The 19561-nt window shown below is 37.0% G+C and overlaps 1 protein-coding gene across 1 annotated transcript in view; it reads left to right on the forward strand.

Annotated features, from left to right (window-relative positions):
* Positions 1-19561, forward strand: part of EYA3 (EYA transcriptional coactivator and phosphatase 3) — a 100281-nt gene that overhangs the window by 61584 nt on the left and 19136 nt on the right. The window contains exons 7-12 of the mRNA XM_015557185.1: positions 945-1082; positions 7860-7945; positions 11053-11236; positions 13319-13458; positions 17210-17293; positions 18658-18747. Of these exons, the coding sequence (XP_015412671.1) occupies positions 945-1082; positions 7860-7945; positions 11053-11236; positions 13319-13458; positions 17210-17293; positions 18658-18747 (722 nt within the window). The remainder of the gene's footprint in view (positions 1-944; positions 1083-7859; positions 7946-11052; positions 11237-13318; positions 13459-17209; positions 17294-18657; positions 18748-19561) is intronic.

Raw genomic sequence — 19561 nt, forward strand, 5'->3', positions numbered from 1 at the left:
TCATCCCCTGGGGGCTCCCAGACTGTGAGAGGGCGCAGGCTGGGCTGAGGACCCCCCCTCCTCATCTCCCATTGCACAAATTTCGTGCACTGATCCTCTAGGATAAATATATTAGAAAGATTGTCACTCGGGAGCATTGTGATAAAAATGAGTAGCTATGATGTTTATTAGTATGAGATAAATTTATATGTTCTGACATGGAAAGATGTCTCTTAAAGGTATGTGGAAAAGCAAATTATGAACAGTATGTATAACATCTTTTAAATTTTTATTAAAAAGAAGAAAAAAGATTAGTAAGTACATAGGAGAAACCTGAGTGACTTCTGCAAACTTAATAGTGGTTAAATCTGGATGATGGGATTACATATGACTGTTTTTTCTAAGTTACATATTTCTGTAATGTTTTTAATTTATAAAAATAAGCAGATGTGTCTTTCTTAATCAGAAGAAACAAAGATAACAAAATAACCAGCTTAAGAAGGCAGAAAAGTATTTAATACATTTTAGAAAAATTTGGTGCTTTTTTAATGGGTAAGTGAATTTTAAACTTATGTGAAATGTCTCCCACTTTGAAAATGCAGATAAATGATTTATTGCTGTACATGGACATCACACACTCTACATCAAATACTCTGGTTGGGTGTCAGTAGCCCCTGTTTTTTTTTAACCCTGATAAATTCCCCCCAATAATGAAATGAAAATATTTATATATAATTATTGGGGTTTTGATAAGATTTTTGTTTCCATGGCCCCACTCCCTAGTTCTTTGAAATTATATTTGCTTGTGGTACATTGTAAGTGGGAGAATCAGTAATTTTCTCTTACAAGCAAATTTATTTTCTTTTAAGATTTAGATTTTAAACTACTGGCTGATATTTAAAAGCATAACCAGGCTCCCCAGTCCCAATGTATTGTTTGTAATTGGTCCAATTTATCTGATTCAGGTGCATTGTGGCCAGGTATGAAACCTGAAAGTGGTTTAATTCAGACTCCACCTCCAAGTCAACACAGTGTTCTTACCTGCACTACAGGGTTAACCACAAGCCAGCCAAGCCCAGCACATTATTCTTATCCCATTCAAGGTAAATAGGCATGGTTGTGTGTGTGTGTATGTTTTATTATTGTTGGTTTTTGTTTTTAGTCTACCTGTATCTCCAATGTAATAGGAGCTCTGTCTTCTAAAAGAAAAGGGGGGTGATATGTGCCATTGTGCATGCTTTTTGTGTTAGGCAAACCAGAACGTAGGAGTGTGGTTTGTAAGTAGTTTAACCCTTTAATGTGAACTGCTTAGTAGAATTGAAGCTTTCCTTTTGCATGTTGGTGTTCAGAAAACCAGTCTGTTCTCAGTGGCATTTTGTCCTATAAATAAGCAGAAGACTCTATGGTTAGAACTGACCTTTATATATAAAGTCCAAATAGAGTGGATTGTGAGATGAGTGCTGCTTTGAGAGATGTGTGCCACTTTTCTGCTGTAGTTTTATCATACCATTTACAATCACTTCTTAGTGAGAGGTTTTTGTTGATTTTTGTTGCTCAAAAAGTTGTTTCTATTTCATGATGAGAAGCATAGCATTAAACATCTCTGCCTTCCCAAATTCTTTCTCTAAAAGGTTAGAAGTATGATAGGACTATTAGGAATGAGGACAAAAAAACTCAAAAGACACTATGGAATTAATTCCCAACCCATCCAAATCCAGTGCATGCAATTTATCAATGATAAATTAATTCAGATTGGGAATTAATGTCCATGTACCTTGCTTCTCATCTGCCTCCTTTCTCCTGATTTCTCCCAGCTTTTAAATTTTATTCCTTATAAAATGGGTGCCCAAGGGGTAAGGGCGGGACAGCAAAAACTGGTCTGAGGTACTCTTAATATGTAAACTTTGATGATGAAAAATGTCTTGGTGTGGATTATTTCAAACAAAATATTTTGATTGTTAGTTTTAACTGTTTTCAATTAAATGACTGAGAACTACTTCTGCTTGGTCCATTGAGAACAGAACCAGTCATTACGTCCTAAGACATTGCTCTGAGCTACATTTACCCTCTGTTATTTACCGAGTCTCCTCTTTTCATATTTATTTTTTCTTCTTTCTTTGTCCCTTCCCCCTTCTTTCTTTCTAAACAGAACAAACCAAAAGGGAAAAAACTCGAAGAGCATGACTTTGTTTGTCTGTCTTCCCATCTATCCCAGTTGATTTTTATAAGGTATTCTCTAGGTTAGTAGACCTTTTGGGTCTAATTAGGTAAATCTAGTTGTCAAGTCCCTCTAAAGGGGCATATCCCTGAGGACTACACCTAGGTCATGAAAGAAAAGAAGGGGATACTCTTTTTTTTTTATATTACTAACCCTCTCCCAAGGTGTAGAACCGCCACTTCTCCATAGTTGTATCTTAAGTTTGAGGAACCTAATAGCTATACTTCTCTCTCTTTTTAAAAAAGAGGAACCACCTTTGGAACTCATTGTTTTGCAGTGGTTCTCAACCTTCCTAATGCCGCGACCCTTTCATACAGTTCCTCATGTGGTGGTGACCCCCAACCATAAAATTTTTTTCGTTGCTACTTCATAACTGTAATTTTGCTACTGTTATGAATCGTCATGTAAATATCTGATATGCAGGTTGTATTTTCATTGTTACAAATTGAACATAATTAAAGCATAGTGATTAATCACAAAAACAATATGTAATTATATATGTGTTTTCCGATGGTCTTAGGCGACCCCTGTGAAAGGGTCATTCAACCCCCAAAGGGGTCGCGGCCCACAAGTTGAGAACCGCTGTTTTAAAAGGTCATGAAAAGCCCTCACCGGTTTGGCTCAGTGGATAGAGCGTCAGTCTGCGGACTCAAGGGTCCCGGGTTCGATTCCGGTCAAGGGCAGTAAAAAAAATAATAATTAAAAATAAAAGGTCATGAAAATATCCTTTAAATTCCATTAACCACTATCCTAACTTATATGTTAGTACATTTTCCCCCTTTTGATAGCTTAATTTGGTTTCCTCACATTTTTCTAATAATGATCATTGCTGGTGTTTATTAAGTGCTTACTATGTTCTTAGCATTGTTTTAAACAATAGATAGGTGTTAATCATGTAATCTTCACAATATACTTTGAGAGAAGTACTATTATTTATTTCATTGTAAAGAAGGGGAACAGAAGACACAGAAAAAGCAAAGTGGCTTGTCAAAGGTCACAAAGTTAGTCAATAATAAAGTCAGGATGTTAGCTGGGCAGTCTGACCACAGAGCATGAGTGATTTATGATTGAAAATATATGATATTTAATATTGAAGTTATGGTATCAATATCAATCCTCCCATAATTAAGAACCTATAGTGGCAGATATCTAAATTTATTTTTCATCCCTTTTTCTGGTTAACTTATTGGTCCATTGTATTATTCATTAGAACTTTGGCACAGAAATTAAGGCAGAAGTTCACCAAATTGAATGTCAACTATAATTGAAAAATAATTATTTTATTTTTTAATCCTCACCTGAGGGTATTTTTCCAATTGATTTTTTAGAGTGGAAGGAAAGAAGGCGGGGAGAGAGAGAGAGAGAGGAGAGAGAGAGAGAGAGAAACATCAATGTGAGAGAGACCCATTAATTAGTTGCCTCCCACATGCACCCGTACTGGGGCTAGGGATCAAGCCTGCAACCCAGATATGTGCCTTTGATCAAAATTGAACTCAGTACCCTTCAGTCCGTGGGCTGATGATATAACCACTGAGAAAACTGGCTGGGGTGAAAAAAATTTTAATTAAAAAAAAAAAGTAGTTTACCATTAACTTTATTGGGGTATTTTTGTCACTTATTTTGAAGGAAAAAAATGGTAGAAAATAAGTTGGGTCCAGACCAGTTTGGCTCAGTGGATGGAGCGTCTGCCTGAGGACTGAAGGGTCCCGGGTTCGATTCCGGTCAAGGGCATGTACCTTGGTTGTGGGCACATCCCCAGTGGGGGCTGTGCAGGAGGCAGCTGATCAATGTTTCTCTCTCATCGATGTTTCTAACTCTCTATCCCTCTCCTTTCCTTTCTGTAAAAAACCAATAAAATATATTTTGGGGGGGGAAAAAAGAAAGAAAATAAGTTGGAACAGTGGGCTAAAATGAAATATGGGTATTGGAACATTTAAATGACCTGGGTTCTCCACTCATTCTCCTCACCCCACTTTTCATTTCCGTTAGCATGAACAATTAGTGTTAGCTGTCCAGGCTTCTTCCTCCTCACTATGTGACTACCCAGCCATTCCACAGAATACAAACAAGGAGCATTGTATTGATTTTTTGTTTGTTTGTTTGTTAATCCTCACCTAAGGATATTTTTCCATTGATTTTTAGGGAGAGTGGAAAAGAGAGGAGAAGACAGAGAGAAATATCGATGTGAGAGAAACACATCAATTGGTTGCCTTCTGCACAAGCCCTGACCAGGGCCTGGGCCGGGGAGGAGCCCACAACCAAGGTACCTGCCCTTGACCGAATTGAACTTGGGACCCTTTGGTCCACAAGCTGATGTTCTAACCACTGAGCCAAACCGGCTAGGGCAATTTTTTATTAATGGTCAAAACAACAATATCTCCTCTTTTTACCCAAAGCATTCTATCATTGACAGCAGCCCTTCTTCCTTTGGGAAGTTAGTAAAATGATCTCAAAAACCTAATTCCTCTTCTGACTTCATCAGCTCTGATCAAAACCTTTATTTATACTTCAGTGTTTATGAAAACCCTTTGATTAAGTAGATCTGGCTTCTTTATATTAATTTTTTCCTACACTGTTTGTTTATGGCCCAGTATCTGGTTATTTTCTTCAGTTGAGGTGGTTTAAATGATAAATATTCAAGTGGCAAAATTAATTACAGAAATTTCAAATTTAATTTTAACTCAATCTTGACTTTTAATGAAAGTCTTTGCGCCCTGATGTTGTTGGTATACATAATAGTCTTTCATTGACCAGATTTGTTTTTATTATATATTTTATTTTTTAGAATAGTCTTAGATTTGTAGAAAAGTTGAGCACATGGTATAGAGAGTTATATTTATCCTCCCACCTTGTACATAGTTTCCCTTATTATTAACATCTTACATTAGAAAGGAACATTTGTTACAATTAATAAACCAATATTAGTGCATTATTACTAATTAAATCCATATTTATTCAGATTTCCTTAGTTTTTGCCTGATATCCTTTTTCTGTTCCAGAATCTCATCCAGTATACCACATTTCCTTTCATTGTCATGTCTCCTTAGGTTTCTCTTGACTATGCAGTTTTTCAGACTTTCCTTGTTTTTGATGACCTTGACACGCTATACCTGAATTCTACAAGTTATACATGTATACAAGATATAAATGAATCCCACAACTACTTACTGAGCATCACCTACTGTAGGCCAGGCACTTGGCTAGATATTGGAATTAATGAATATCTTAAGATTCTGCCTTCATGGAGCTTATAGACTAGTAGAGGAGATAGAAAACAGGCAAGTAAATAAATAGATTTTTGAAAAGTGCTCTGGAAGGAATAAAGAATAGATTGCTATGATTGGGAAAACAAGAAAGGAGTTAGTTTCAATAGAAGGGTCAGAGAGAGTCTGAGAAGGAGGAGCTATCATGCTGGGAGGAGGAGAGGGACAGGGAGAACAATCCAGGTAGAGATCCTCTCTTGTTTTGAGTAACTTGAAAAGGCCAGGGTGAGCAAAGGTGGTGGAGAAACATATATAAAATTAAAGGGGTGGATAGAAACTAAATCTTGCAGCAACATTTATGTGCCATTAACCCTCCAGCTTTGGGGCAATGTCACTTAATTCAACACTGCCTCTCACAGTTCTATAATCAAAGTCTTCTGATTAGAGCTCTCTAATTAGACCTCTATTGGGGCATGGTTCTCAGATGCTTTATCTTTCTGTGGGTTCACAGCTCCATTGTCAAAACAGGGGTGGAGACTTATCCAAAAACAGTTGGCTATGCCATTGGCATTTGGAGAGCTAATAGCCTTTAGATATATATTAATATGAGTTACCACTTGAGTTTTGCTTGATCCTCTAAATTTGTACCTTTTATTGCATATCTTATTACTCCTGCTTTTGTTTATAAATCTGCAACTGACAAAGAATTGGGAGATCCCATTTTTATCCTCTTAATATCTACCACTAGCTCCATGACTGTGGACAAATTACTTTAACTCTTCTTTGTCCTGGTTCTTCATATGAAAGCAGGCATTGCAGCATTAGCTGTTCCTTATATTTACCTTAATCTCTTCTAGACTTTCTTCTAAGCAGAGTTTCTTTAAGGAAAGGAATAAAAAATTTCCTTTGGCCGAAACCGGTTTGGCTCAGTGGATGGAGCGTCGGCCTGCGGACTGAGGGGTCCCGGGTTCGATTCCGGTCAGGGGGCATGTGCCTGGGTTGCGGGCACGTCCCCAGTGAGGGATGTGCGGGAGGCGGCTGATCGATGTTTCTCTCTCGTCGATGTTTCTAGCTCTCTATCTCTCTCCCTTCCTCTCTGTAAAAAATCAATAAAATATATTTTTTAAAAATTTTCCTTTGATTTTGACCAGTACTTAGACATTCTGCTGCATTTCTTTACTTGCCCTATTCTTAATGGAAATTTTCCTATTAACTTTCCCTGTAGAGGACTTTGTTGCTAATGGGGTAGGTAGTCAGATAGTCAGGTTTATTGACTCTATGATATTGAACTCTAGGGTGTTTGTGACTGCAATGGGAACCAGGCTTACGTGTGCTTATGATAAGTGAGAGGAACTAAGGACCATTGCCTCGACCTCAGTTACATTGTCCGCCTGAAAAAAATTTCTGTGGCAAATACTAGTCACTGAGGATTTGATTAAAACCCTAATGGAATCTGTGATAGAAAGGCATGAAAAACTTAACCCAAATTCCTTATCTCAAGATAAGCAGCCTAACTTATAGGGTACATTTTTACCTAGCCAGATATTACTTAATATTTTCCAGAAAATCATTAAATGCCATTGTGTTTGTTGATCACAATAATTTCACTGAGTAGTGCCCAATAAGCAATTTCAAGTACCTTTGAATTTGGAGGACCATCTCTCTCTCAAAGTAATTATGCTGCATCAGGAAAGGCATAATTTGGGGCAAGTGACAATAAATACTATAGTGTAGGATTTACACGTGGATTTACCAGAGCTCTTGTTATTTCTACTGATAGTCAATAAGCCATGTTATAGGTGAGTCATTTTTCAACACCAGAAAAGATGGGACTACAGTCATTTGGTTTAGCTTCTAACTTTATTGGTATCATTAGTATGAACCAGTATATGTATCCTTCTAGGACAGCGGTTCTCAACCTGTGGGTAGCGACCCCTTTGGGGGTCGAATGACCCTTTCACAGGGGTCGCCTAAGACCATAGAAAAACACATATATAATTACATATTGTTTTTGTGCTTAATCACTATGCTTTAATTATGTTCAATTTGTAACAATGAAAATACATCCTGCATATCAGATATTTACATTCAATTCATAACAGTAGCAAAATTACAGTTATGAAGTAGCAATGACAATAATTTTATGGTTGGGGGTCACCACAACATGAGGAACTGTATTAAAGTGTCACGGCATTAGGAAGGTTGAGAACCACTGTTCTAGGACTTTAGTAGGAATAGTTGAAGACCCAGGTCGAAACAGAAAAATATTTGAACTGTTTAATCAATTCTAAATTATGATATAGCATGTTAAAGAGCAAAACTAGTATTTGCTCTTTAACTAATGTTCCTTTGCTAATGTTCTTTATATCCTTGGAGACCTATTTAAGATACAGTATATTTTAAATTTCTTCTAGCCTTTCACATATCTTTAATATCTCTTAAAATTCTCAATCCTATAGCTTCAAGCACAAATGCCAGCCTGATACCCACTTCATCTACAATTGCCAATATTCCAGCAGCAGCAGTTTCCAGCATCTCAAACCAGGTACAGTGCTACTTTTGTTTATCGTATTTGATATGGTTCATCTAGCTAGCTCGTCCTCTCTTCTTTTCATTGTCAATTTGCCAATCTAAAAAACAACCGGTATGTGCTATGGAAAGACCCTTCTCTGGAAGCCCTGAGAACTTGTCCCCTGGATGGTTTCTCAGGCCCCATCCAGTTTCTCTCAATGATATGGTTCTATCTGCTCCCTTTATCTACTGTGTTTCTCTATCTCCTACCCTTTTAGAATGTAAGCTCTATGAGGGTAGGGATTTCTCTATTTTGTTCACTTACATATTTCCAGAGTTCATAAAAATGCCTGGCATTCACATTAAAGGCACATAATAAATATTTGTGGAATGAATAAAAGTTGCTTCCACTTTTATTTAGCTACTCATTCCTTTGTGAATTCTTTGTGGTCTGTTTTTTTGTTTGTTTGTTTGTTTGTTTTTAATCCTCATCCAAGGATATTTTTTCCAATTATTTCTAGAGAGAGTGGAAGGGAGGGAGGAGAGGATGAGAAAGAGAGCGAGAGGGAGAGATACACATCAATGTGAGAGAGACACATCCATTGGTTGCCTGCCAGGGCTGGGGAACATGCAACCAAGGTACATGCACTTGACCAGGAATTGAACCTGAAACCCTTTGGTCCACAGGCCGATGCTCAAACCACTGAGAAAAACTGGCCAGGGCTGTGGTCTGATCTGTATCATTGTTCTATTAACATTTTATCTTGGATCACTGGTGCCTTTATTGTTATGTTTTTATTTGTTGTTTCTCTGCAGCAATTAATATTATCAACCACTGTGTCCATCTTTTTTTCTGGCTGCGTTTAACATACTACTATTCTAGTTCATTTTTTTATGTTTGTTTCTGCATTTGTTCATCTTTTAATCCACAAATATTTATTGAGTTCCTCCTATTAGGGATAAGATGTACCTGGCACTCTTCAGGGTACATCTATCTCTCTTCCTTTCTTAGCTTTTTTTGTATCAGGGACAGTCTGTATTTAGTTTTCCATCCCCAGGAATGTTTAACTACATTCACAATATCCATTTACTACCTCTGAAATAAAGATTCTAGTCATAATCTTAGCTACAGGCTTTCTTCTTATTGGTGGACTTTTTTTTTAATGTCCTGTTATTTCCTTAAGTTTACCATATCTAAAAACAATCTTTCATTCTTCCCTTTCTTCTGTCACCTTGTTCTCCAACAGTAAGACCACTTTTCTCTAGGACTTCTCAATTCTTGTTAATGAGACCATTTTTTAATAAACCTAGGCCTAGACCAGTCAACAATATTTTTTCCTCACTTATCCCTAATCCAGCCTTTTCTAAAATTTTTTTTTTCACTTTTGCTATCATTTCCCATGTTTTGTCCTCTAGCCCCTTAATCCTGAATTACTGTATTTAACTATTCATCTCTCATTTTTTGCCGTGTTGTCCACTTTCTAAACACCATCTGATTACTTTTCTCTAAATGTCACTTTTTATCCTACACTCATCTGCTCATTATCTTTCTGTCTGTTTACTTGTTGGTTTGAATTTGATAATCCCCATTTCCTGCCCCCGAATAAGCGAATCACCATTGTCTAAACCAGTGATTCTCAACCTTGGCTGTACGTTAGAATCACCTGGGAATCTTTTTAAAATCCTGATTTCTGGGACTCATCCTCCGGAAATTCTGTTTCTTTGTTACTAATGTTGTGGCCTAACCCCATAACAAAGAAACAGAATTTTTGGAGGATGAGGCACAGAAATCAGGATTTTGAAAAGATTCCCAGGTGATTCGAATGTGCAGCCAAGGTTGAGAACTACTGGACACAATCCAAGTCATATTCCTTAACCAGCCATTCAAGCCTAAAAAGATCCTTTCAACCAGACTGAACATCTCTGGCTCCTTAATAAAATCTTTTCAGAGCCTATTCTTGTATTTATTCCCTCTGCCTACTTATCCCAGTACACTCTAACCACAATCTTCTGTGATACTTGTCTTCCTCTGTGTTTCACTCATTTGACATATAATTTATTGCTAATTTGTTGGAACTGTGTTTTTTTTTCTTAGCTCCTGTTGAATTTTTAACTCCCTTGAGTACAGCTAGTATGACTTACTCTCTGTAATAATCTCTTTTCCCACCCATGCACACACACCCCTCCCCCACTTAGGGTAGATACTTATATATTCTTTACAAATAATTGGTCTGATCAGTTAGTGTCTTTCTGTTTCTCATCAACTTCAGTATAGATGGAATTTTTTAAGGTGTGTTTTTGATCTATACATCATACCCATTTTTTAACAGCTTTATTAAGGTATAATTGACATAAAATAAACTTTACAGATTTAAATTGTACAGTTTGATAAGTTTTGACATGTATGTGCTTGTGACACCAGCGAAAGTTCCCTTTGAATATTCTAAAGAAACATTGATTATTTTAGAAAGTTTTTAAACTGGGAAACTTTAATGTAGGATTTGTGATCTTTTTTGTTTTAGGTCTTCTGTCCTTAGAAACACTACCATCTAGTGCAGTGGTTCATAAACTTTTTGTTTTTAATTGATTTCAGAGAAGAAGGGAGAGGGTGAGAGAGATAGAAACATCAGTGATGAGAGAGAATCAATGACTGGTTGTCTCCTGCATGCCCCACACTGGGGGCAGAGACCACAACCTGGGCATGTGCCCTGACGGAGAATCGAACCGTGACCTCCTGGTTCATGCTGGCCAGGTGGTTTATAAACTACTTAAAGAGTAGATCTTTCTTCAAGAATTCCATGCAGATATTTATCTAGAAATTCAATACGTAAAATAGGAAGAAGAGAGAGAGAGCTATTATATTTAGAAAAAGGGACATTATGTGTAGAGTGCGTGGGACCTTTCCCTCTCAGCCTTCCCCCATTCCAGACAGCCATGAGGCATCTCCTCTTGACTCGTAGGTTTCTAACAGAATTCATTTTGAAAATCATTTCTTTAAGCTGAAGATATAAGAAGCAGCCAATTTAATGTTTAAGGAAAATAATTATGAATAGGAAGGGCATGAGAATTTTTTTTGTTGAAATTAATGTTTTGCTGTATCTAAAAGTCTTATTTTTCTCCCTTAACCCCTTTGATATACAGGACTATCCCACCTATACTATCCTTGGTCAGAGTCAGTACCAGGCCTGCTACCCCAGCTCCAGCTTTGGAGTCACAGGCCAAACTAACAATGATGCTGAGAGTACCACATTAGCAACAACCACATACCAGACGGAGAAGCCTAGTGTCATGGTACCTGCGCCTGCAGCACAGAGACTTTCCTCTGGTAAGCACCACAGCTCTAAAAACTTTGGCTTTAAGGGTACTTCATCTGACAGGTGATGGTGACAAGTATTTTGTTCTAGTCTAAGTTACTGTTGCCATGCTATTTTTTTTCCCTCTCAGGAGTATATAAACATTGAAGCCAGACTGTAACAAGTCATTGGCAGGCTGAATGTAATACCTGATGCTGTAAACAGAAAAGTACCAAGAATGAAAAGACTGTATTTATGACTCCTACTTCATCCCACCCCTCTCCTATAGCTCTAACATGATTGTCACAGGGAACTTCATGGCACATTTTATAAAAGTTTTAGTCTGAATATTTTTTACTTCTGCTCAGCTTCAGAGCAGTAGTTCTTAACCTTTTCTGTGTCATGAATCCCTTTAAGATTCTAAGTAAAGCTAAAGAAACACATGAAATTTGACCTACAAATTTAGATCTGTGCGTTTAGCTTTGAAATGTTTCAATGGATTATGATGTCCACGTTAAAAACAAACAAACCCTGACACATTCAATGTACATATGCACACACTTTTAAAAATATTTTTTTTTATTGATTTCAGAGAAGAGAAACATCAGTGATGAGAGAGAATCATTGGTTGGCTGCCTCCTGCATGCCCTCTACCGGGATTGAGCCCACAACCCGGGGAATGTGCCTGACCAGGAATTAAACCATGATCTTTTGGTTCATAGGTTGAATCTCAACCACTGAGCCATACCTGCTGGGCTCTAGTGCTTTTATTACTTTTTTTTTATGTTTAAAAAAAACATATGGACCATTAGAATTTTTTTTTCATTTTTTGTAATCAAATGATAAGTTGGAATCTGTCTTTTTTAGGAATTGGGCTGGACTGTTGGCTTACCTCTTAGTTACTCTGCAGTCTGGTTTTGGCTTCAATTTCTCCATTGGAACTCTTCTCACCAAGATTACCACCTCCCTGATGCTAAATCTAATTGACCCTTCCCCACCCTTATCTTACTTGACCTTTTAATAGCACTAAAAAATATTTCTCATTCATTTCTTCCTATGCCTTTGTTTTTTTTTCCTAGCTCTCTAGCCCATTTTTCTTAGCCTCATTTGTGAGTTATTTTTTTCTTCTTTAAATGTTGTGACTTAGGGTTTTTTACCTGGTTTACTAGCTGGCCCCTCTCCCCAGGCACTCCCAACCATGCCCATGGCTTCACCTTCCATTCACATTTGCTCTTCTGAGCTCCAGACTCATGTATCCAACTGCCTCATGAATTCTCCACTTGTGTGTCCCACAGGCACCTCACACCTAACACATCCTAATCTCTTCCCCTGAACCTGCTCCCCCGCAGTGGATGACGTCACCATCTACCCACCCACCCAAACCAGAGCATGTTACGAATTGAACATAATTAAAGCATAGTGATTAATCACAAAAACAATATGTAATTATATATGTGTTTTCCGATGGTCTTAGGTGACCCCGGTGAAAGGGTCGTTCAAGCCCCAAAGGGGTCGCGACCCACAGGTTGAGAACCGCTGCCTTATAGGGTAGTTTAACATATCCTGCTGCCTTGTGTATGTTATTGTACATTAGTAAATGGATCTAAAGCAGTCTTTTTCAACTAGAGGCAATATGTGCCTCCCTCTTCCCGCTTTGACATTTGGCAATGTATAAAAACATTTTTGTGGTTGTCACACTATGTGGAGTGCTGCTGGCAGCTAGAGTGTAGCGGCCAAGGATGCTGCTTAGCCAGACATCCTACAATGCACAAGACAGCACACTCACAACAAACATTAATCTGGCCCAAAATGTCAGTTGTGCCAAGTTGAGCAACTCTGATCTAGAAGCTTAATCAGGTTCAGATTTTTTTTCTTTGTTATGCAAAACAATGTTATAGATGTGTTCTTTCATTGGGTGCAGGTGTATAAATTCTAGTAATAACTCTCTATGACGTTAAGAGCTGTTGATGTCCAGTGCCCAGTTGTGCATTCCCAAATTAAAGTTTGGTTTTTCATGCTTTATCTCTGCAATATGATTCTTAAGGACAAAAAACTTCTGGCCCTCTTCCCTCCCTGTGACTAAGAGCAATAAATGTCTTGTTTTTCCTTTTCAGGAGACCCTTCTACAAGCCCATCTTTGTCCCAGACTACACCAAGTAAAGATGCTGATGACCTGTCCAGAAAAAACATGACTGGAAAGAACCGGGGCAAGAGGAAGGCTGATGCTAGCTCTTCCCAGGACAGTGAATTGGAAGTATGGAAAGAAACTTCTTTGAGTTACCTACTTTATTTTTTTTCTTCATTTCTTAAGTTTATTAAAATACCTATCTATCTATCTATCTATCATCTCATGGAATAATGTGGTTCTATGTTGTGTACCCTTTAATCCCTGGGCAAGAGAAACTGAGTTGATCAAGTGATAAGAGAAATGTAAAAACACAGTTGTCTATGCCCATAACTTTCCATATTACTTTAGATGCTTTTACCAAAAGTATCAAAAAAGCTTTTCTGAATTTAAGTAACCAATTAACTCTTTAAGGGAAAGAAGCACCTATTCTCTATATTCCAGAGAACAGAAAGAACAGTGCATTGTCTTCAGAAAGCAGAGGGTGTCACAAGTAATGTCATACCGTTCGCCATTCAAAAATCTCAAAGTAAAATGACAAGACTAGAGTGCTTTAGACAAAGTTTCTGGGAAGCATGCAACCAAATCTGATGACTTTATTTTATTTATTTATTTATTTATTTTTACTTATCTCTCTTTTTTTATTGCTTAAAATATTAAAAGAGCATTACGTATGTCTCCTTCCCCCACACCCACCTTGATATTCCCCTGGCCTCCCCTACCCTCCAGTGTCTTATGTCCATTTGATGACTTTATTAATGAGATTTATACTTATTTACTCTGTGGTTAAACACTATAAGAGTTTACTATCGGGATAAGAGTTTACTATGAGGATACATTTGGCTTCATTATTATAAAAAGACTAGAAAGTCATACAAACTATTAATAAGAGTGAAGTTTTGATATTAATCGTTTTGTTTTTCAATTTTTCTATAATAGAATTCTTTAATAAGGGGAAAAGCTGTCTTTAAAAATGAGTCCATTGATAGGTGTTCTGAAGACATAGGTAAATTGAAGCTGTTTTTGGAGCCTCTCTTCCCCTTTATTCTTGGGGAAAGAAAAGGAAGGAAGGAAGGGAGGGAAGGAAGGAGGGAGGGAGGGAGGGAGAAAGGAAGGAAGAGAAAGAAAAGAAAGAGAAAGAAAGAAAATCTAAAGTCCTAATATGGTTCTTGGGAAAAACAGAGAGAGAGCTCATTTTTGAAAATTGTGGTAAAATATACTTAATATAGTATTTACTATTTCTAAGTGTGATTCAGTGGTATTAAATGTTTTCACAAACTTATTTAATTGTTGCCACTATTTATTTCCACGATCCTACTACACAAAAACTTTGTACCCATTAAGCAGTAACTCCCTTTTCTCTCTCCACTAGCCCCTAGTAACCTCTGTTCTACTTCCTGTCTTTTTGAATTTGCCTGTTTTAGATATCTCAAAAAAATAGCATAATATCTATCCTTTTATGACAGACTTTTTTTCAAGGTCCATTCATTTTGTAATAAGCATAAGAACTTTGTTCCTTTTTATGGCTGAATACTATTTCATTGTAGTATTATGTATATACTGCATTTTGTTTATACATCCTGTTGATGGACACCTGGGGTTCTTTCACCTTAGAGCTGCTAAATAGTGCTTCTATGAACAATGCTATACCAGTATCTCTGAGTACCTCTTTTCAGTGATTTTGGGTAAACCTAGGAGTAGAATTGCTAGATGATATGGTAATTCTATGTTCAACTTTTTGAGGAACCACCAAAATGTTTTCAATAGTGGCTATACCATCTAACATTCCCATCAGCATGCATGAGGATTCAGTTTCTCTACATCCTCACCCATATTTTTGATAATAGGCATCCTAATAGATGTGAAGTGGTATCTCATTGTGGGTTTTTTTATATTTTATTGATTTTTTACAGAGAGGAAGGGAGAGAGATAGAGAGTTAGAAACAGCGATGAGAGAGAAACATCCATCAGCTGCCTCCTGCACACCCCCTACTGGGGATGTGCCCACAATGCAGGTACATGCCCTTGATCAGAATCGAACCTGGGACCTTTCAGTCCGCAGACCGACGCTCTATCCACTGAGCCAAACCGGTTTTGGCTCTCATTGTGGTTTTGATTTGCATTTCCTTAATGACAAATAATGTTGAACATCTTTTCATGTGTTTATTAGCCATTTGTTTATTTTCTTTAGAGAAATGTCTATTCAAATTCCTTGCCCCTTTTTTCTTATTCCTGAGGATATGTTCATTGATTTTATTTTTTTTTTCATATATATTTATTAATTTCAGAGAGGAAGAAAGAGAGATAAAAACATCGGTGATGAGAGAGAGAATCATTAATCAGCTGCCTTCTGGACATCCCATACAAGGAATAGAGCCTGCAACCCAGGCATATGCCCTGACTGGGAATTGAATCCTGATCTCCTGATTCATAGGTCGATGATCAACCACAGAGCCACACCAGCCAGGCTGTTCATTGATTTTAGAGGGGGAGGGGGGGAGAGAGAACGAGAGAGAGAGAGAGAGAGAGAGAGAAGAGAGAGAAGAAAGAAAAGAGAGAAAATGAAAATCCTCGATTAGTTGTCTCCTGTAGGTCCCCTGACTAGGAATCAAATCCACAACCTTTTTTCTGTATTTGATGACACGCCAACCAACTGAGCCACCCAGCCAGGGTACTTACTCATTTTTAAACTGAGTTTTAAATTTGTTTTTTATTGAGTTTTAGGAATTTTTTATATATTCTAGATATTAATCCTTTGTCAGATATATGATATACAAATATTTTCTCCCATTCTGTGGATTGTCTTTTTACTCTCTTGATGGTATCAGGGTAATGTTGGCTTCATAGAGTGAGTTAAGAAATGTTCCCTCTTCTTCAACTTTTTGGAATAGCTTAAGACGACTTCTTTAAATGTTTGGTAGAATTTACCAGGGTAGCCATCTTGTCCTAGGCTTTTCTTCTTGGGATGTTTTTGATTACTGATCCAATCATCTTACCAGTTAAAGGTCTATTCAGAATTTCTATTTCTTCTTGAGTCATTTGGCACTTTGTGTTTTTTAGAAATTTGTTCATTTCATCTAGGTTATTTGTTGGTGTACAGCTGTCCATAGTGTTCTCTTAAAATCTTTTTATTTCTAAAGTCTAAAATTAGTAATAATGTTCATTTCTGATTTTAGTCATTTGAGTTTTCTTTTTCTTAGTCTAAAAAGTTGTCAATTTTATAGATTTTTATTTTTTACAATATAGTTTGATTGATTTCAGAGAGGAAGGGAGAGGGAGGGAGAGGGAGGGAGAGAGAGAAACATCAATGATGAATCATTGATTGGCTGCCTCCTGCATGCTCCCCACTAGGGGGCATGTGCCCTTGACGGGAATTGAACCTGGGACTCCAGTCTGCAGGCTGACGCTCTATCCACGGAGCCAAACTAGCTAGGGCTTATAGATCTTTTTAAAGAACTGGCTTTTAGTTTTGTTGATTTTCCTTGATTATTTTTCTATTCTATGCTTTATTTATCTCCATTCTAACTTTTATTATTTCCTTCCTTCTGCTGGCTTTTTCTAGTTTTTTAAATTGTACAGTTAGGTTATTTAATAATTGAGATCTTTTTTAAGTTATGCATTTACAGCTGTAAATCTCCTTTTTAGCACTGCTTTTGCTGCATACTACAAATTTTTTTGTTGTTGCGTTTTTATTTTCATTCATTTCAAGGTATTTTCTAATTTTACTTGTGATTTCCTCTTCCATCCTTGATTATTTAAAATTGTGTTGTTTAATTTTCACGTATTTGTGAATTTTCCAGTTTTCCATTAATTTCTTGCTTTATCCCATTGTGATTAGAAAAGATGTTTACTCATTATTTTTCATATTTTCCTCCCTCAGCGGGTATTTCTGTGGGACTTGGATGAAACTATCATCATCTTTCACTCCCTTCTTACTGGATCCTATGCCCAGAAGTATGGAAAGGTAACTTGAGTCTTTCTTCCTTTGTTGTAACCATCCCTTTTCTGCTATAAGAGCAGGTAACCAAAATCACTTTCTCTGCTACCTCCACCTTACCCTGGGCCTTTCCATGTTAAATTTCACCTAGTAGCTTTTACCAGGCAGGCTGCATGGTCAGTCAGAGTTGATAATAAAGCTAGAGACTAGACCTGAGGTAAGTGGTAAAAGCTGAAGTTCTTTGAGAGTGGCATTTTGTATAAATGAAGTATGGGAATGATGCTCAAAACAGAGTGGAGCCTCGGGATTATATATTCCAAAGACCAATCTATTCTCCCTTAAGTTTCTTTTAACAACCTAAACTGTACATTTCATTTACCTAGTTCAAATTACAGATAACATATAAAGTATCTTTCTAAAAGAGATTACTTACCTTCTTAAATTAAATATACCAAACAGAATTTAACTTGTTTTGTCATTGATCTAAACATCAGTTTTCATAGAGGGATGAGCTGTTCTTGAGCTATTGCCTATATATATCTACACTAAACTACCTTCAGGCTCCTATTTTTCTGTATTATAAATACATTTTATAAAAATACCTGCCTCTTTTGCTCTCTTACTATTCCCATATAATCCTTATTGTCACAAATGTTTGTGTTAGGAATAATTTCCACAGACTTTTAGTATATAGACTGGCAAGCTCCTACGCTAAATACCATAACTAGGCTGTTTATAACATAAATAAATAAATAAAATAAGAGCATACACCCTCTAAATGCAGACCTGGTTGTTCATTTTAAAACTAAGTGCATTGGGGGTTGAAGATGAGGGTAAGCTAAGTGCATTGCTTTTCCTGCAAATATTATGACTCTTTCGTCTTTGTTTACTTATTTCCTGTTTGTTGAGATTGTCAGATAGCTGATTTCTGGTATTATACTCTGTGTGTGTGTCTGTAGGGAAGATAATGGGTGTTACAATATTAGTATTTTAGCAATAGAGTTTCTCCTGAAACAGAATTTTCCCCCCCAAAAATTCAAGTGTTGTGTGTTTTTTTTAATATTTTTATTGAGTTTTAGAGAGAGATGAAAGGAGAGGGAGAGGGAAACATCTATGTGAGAGCAACACATAGATTGGCTACCTCCTGCATGTCCCCTACAGGGCATTGAGTTTTTAAGTGGGTTTGGTCTTCTAGAAACTAAAGTCTTGAAATTTTTAACTTTTCACAATTCCAGATTCTTAAAACTGAATGAAATTGCCTCAGTAATAGTTGGAAGCAATATTGTGGGTCTGTGTTGTTCTGCTTGACCCAAATAATTTTTAAATATTTAAGGATCAGAACCAGATCTGTGAGTATCAAGTCAAGCAGTTTTTCTCTTATTGTATTACAGGACCCAACAGTAGTGATTGGCTCAGGTTTAACTATGGAAGAAATGATTTTTGAAGTGGCTGATACACACCTATTTTTCAATGACTTAGAGGTAAGCATTTTAAATTGTTTCTGTGCTTTAATGAAACATTTTGTTCAGTAACTATTTAGTTCTTACTTAGTTAGAGGTTATGTGGTTAGGGTGGGTATGAGAGGCCAGCTGGTTACTTGAATCTATATAGTCTTGTAGAAATAGTGCCTTGGCTAAGTCATCACAGTCTTGGTTCTATCCCTCAATTTTATTGGCTCAAAAATTTTATTGTTTTTCTGGAAGTGATCTAGCTCTGTTTTGCCAACCCATTAGGCAAGACACAGATACCAAAATTTCAATTTATTCATATATATTAAGTAATATATAAGGTGGGTTTGACTTTTTTTGTGCTCTTTTTTTTTAATATATATTTTTATTGACTTCAGAGAGGAAGGGAGAGATAGAAACATCAGTGATGAGAGAAAATCATTGATCGGCCACCTCCCACTCACTTCCCACTGGGGGATTGAGTCCAAAACCATGTGCCCTGACCAGGAATTGAACCCTGGCATACTGGTTCATAGGTTGACACTCAACCACTGAGCCACACCGGCCAGGCGATTATTTGTGGTCTTAATGTATTTGACTATTCTTCAATTTTACCTTTTTTTTAATAAATCATTATTGTTCAGATTATTACATCAGTGAAGAGAAAATCATTGATCGGCCACCTCCCACTCACTTCCCACTGGGGGATTGAGTCCAAAACCATGTGCCCTGACCAGGAATTGAACCCTGGCATACTGGTTCATAGGTTGACACTCAACCACTGAGCCACACCGGCCAGGCGATTATTTGTGGTCTTAGTGTATTTGACTATTCTTCAATTTTACCT

The sequence above is a fragment of the Myotis davidii genome, unplaced genomic scaffold (assembly GCF_000327345.1).
Source record: "Myotis davidii unplaced genomic scaffold, ASM32734v1 scaffold149, whole genome shotgun sequence".
Lineage (NCBI taxonomy): Eukaryota > Metazoa > Chordata > Mammalia > Chiroptera > Vespertilionidae > Myotis > Myotis davidii.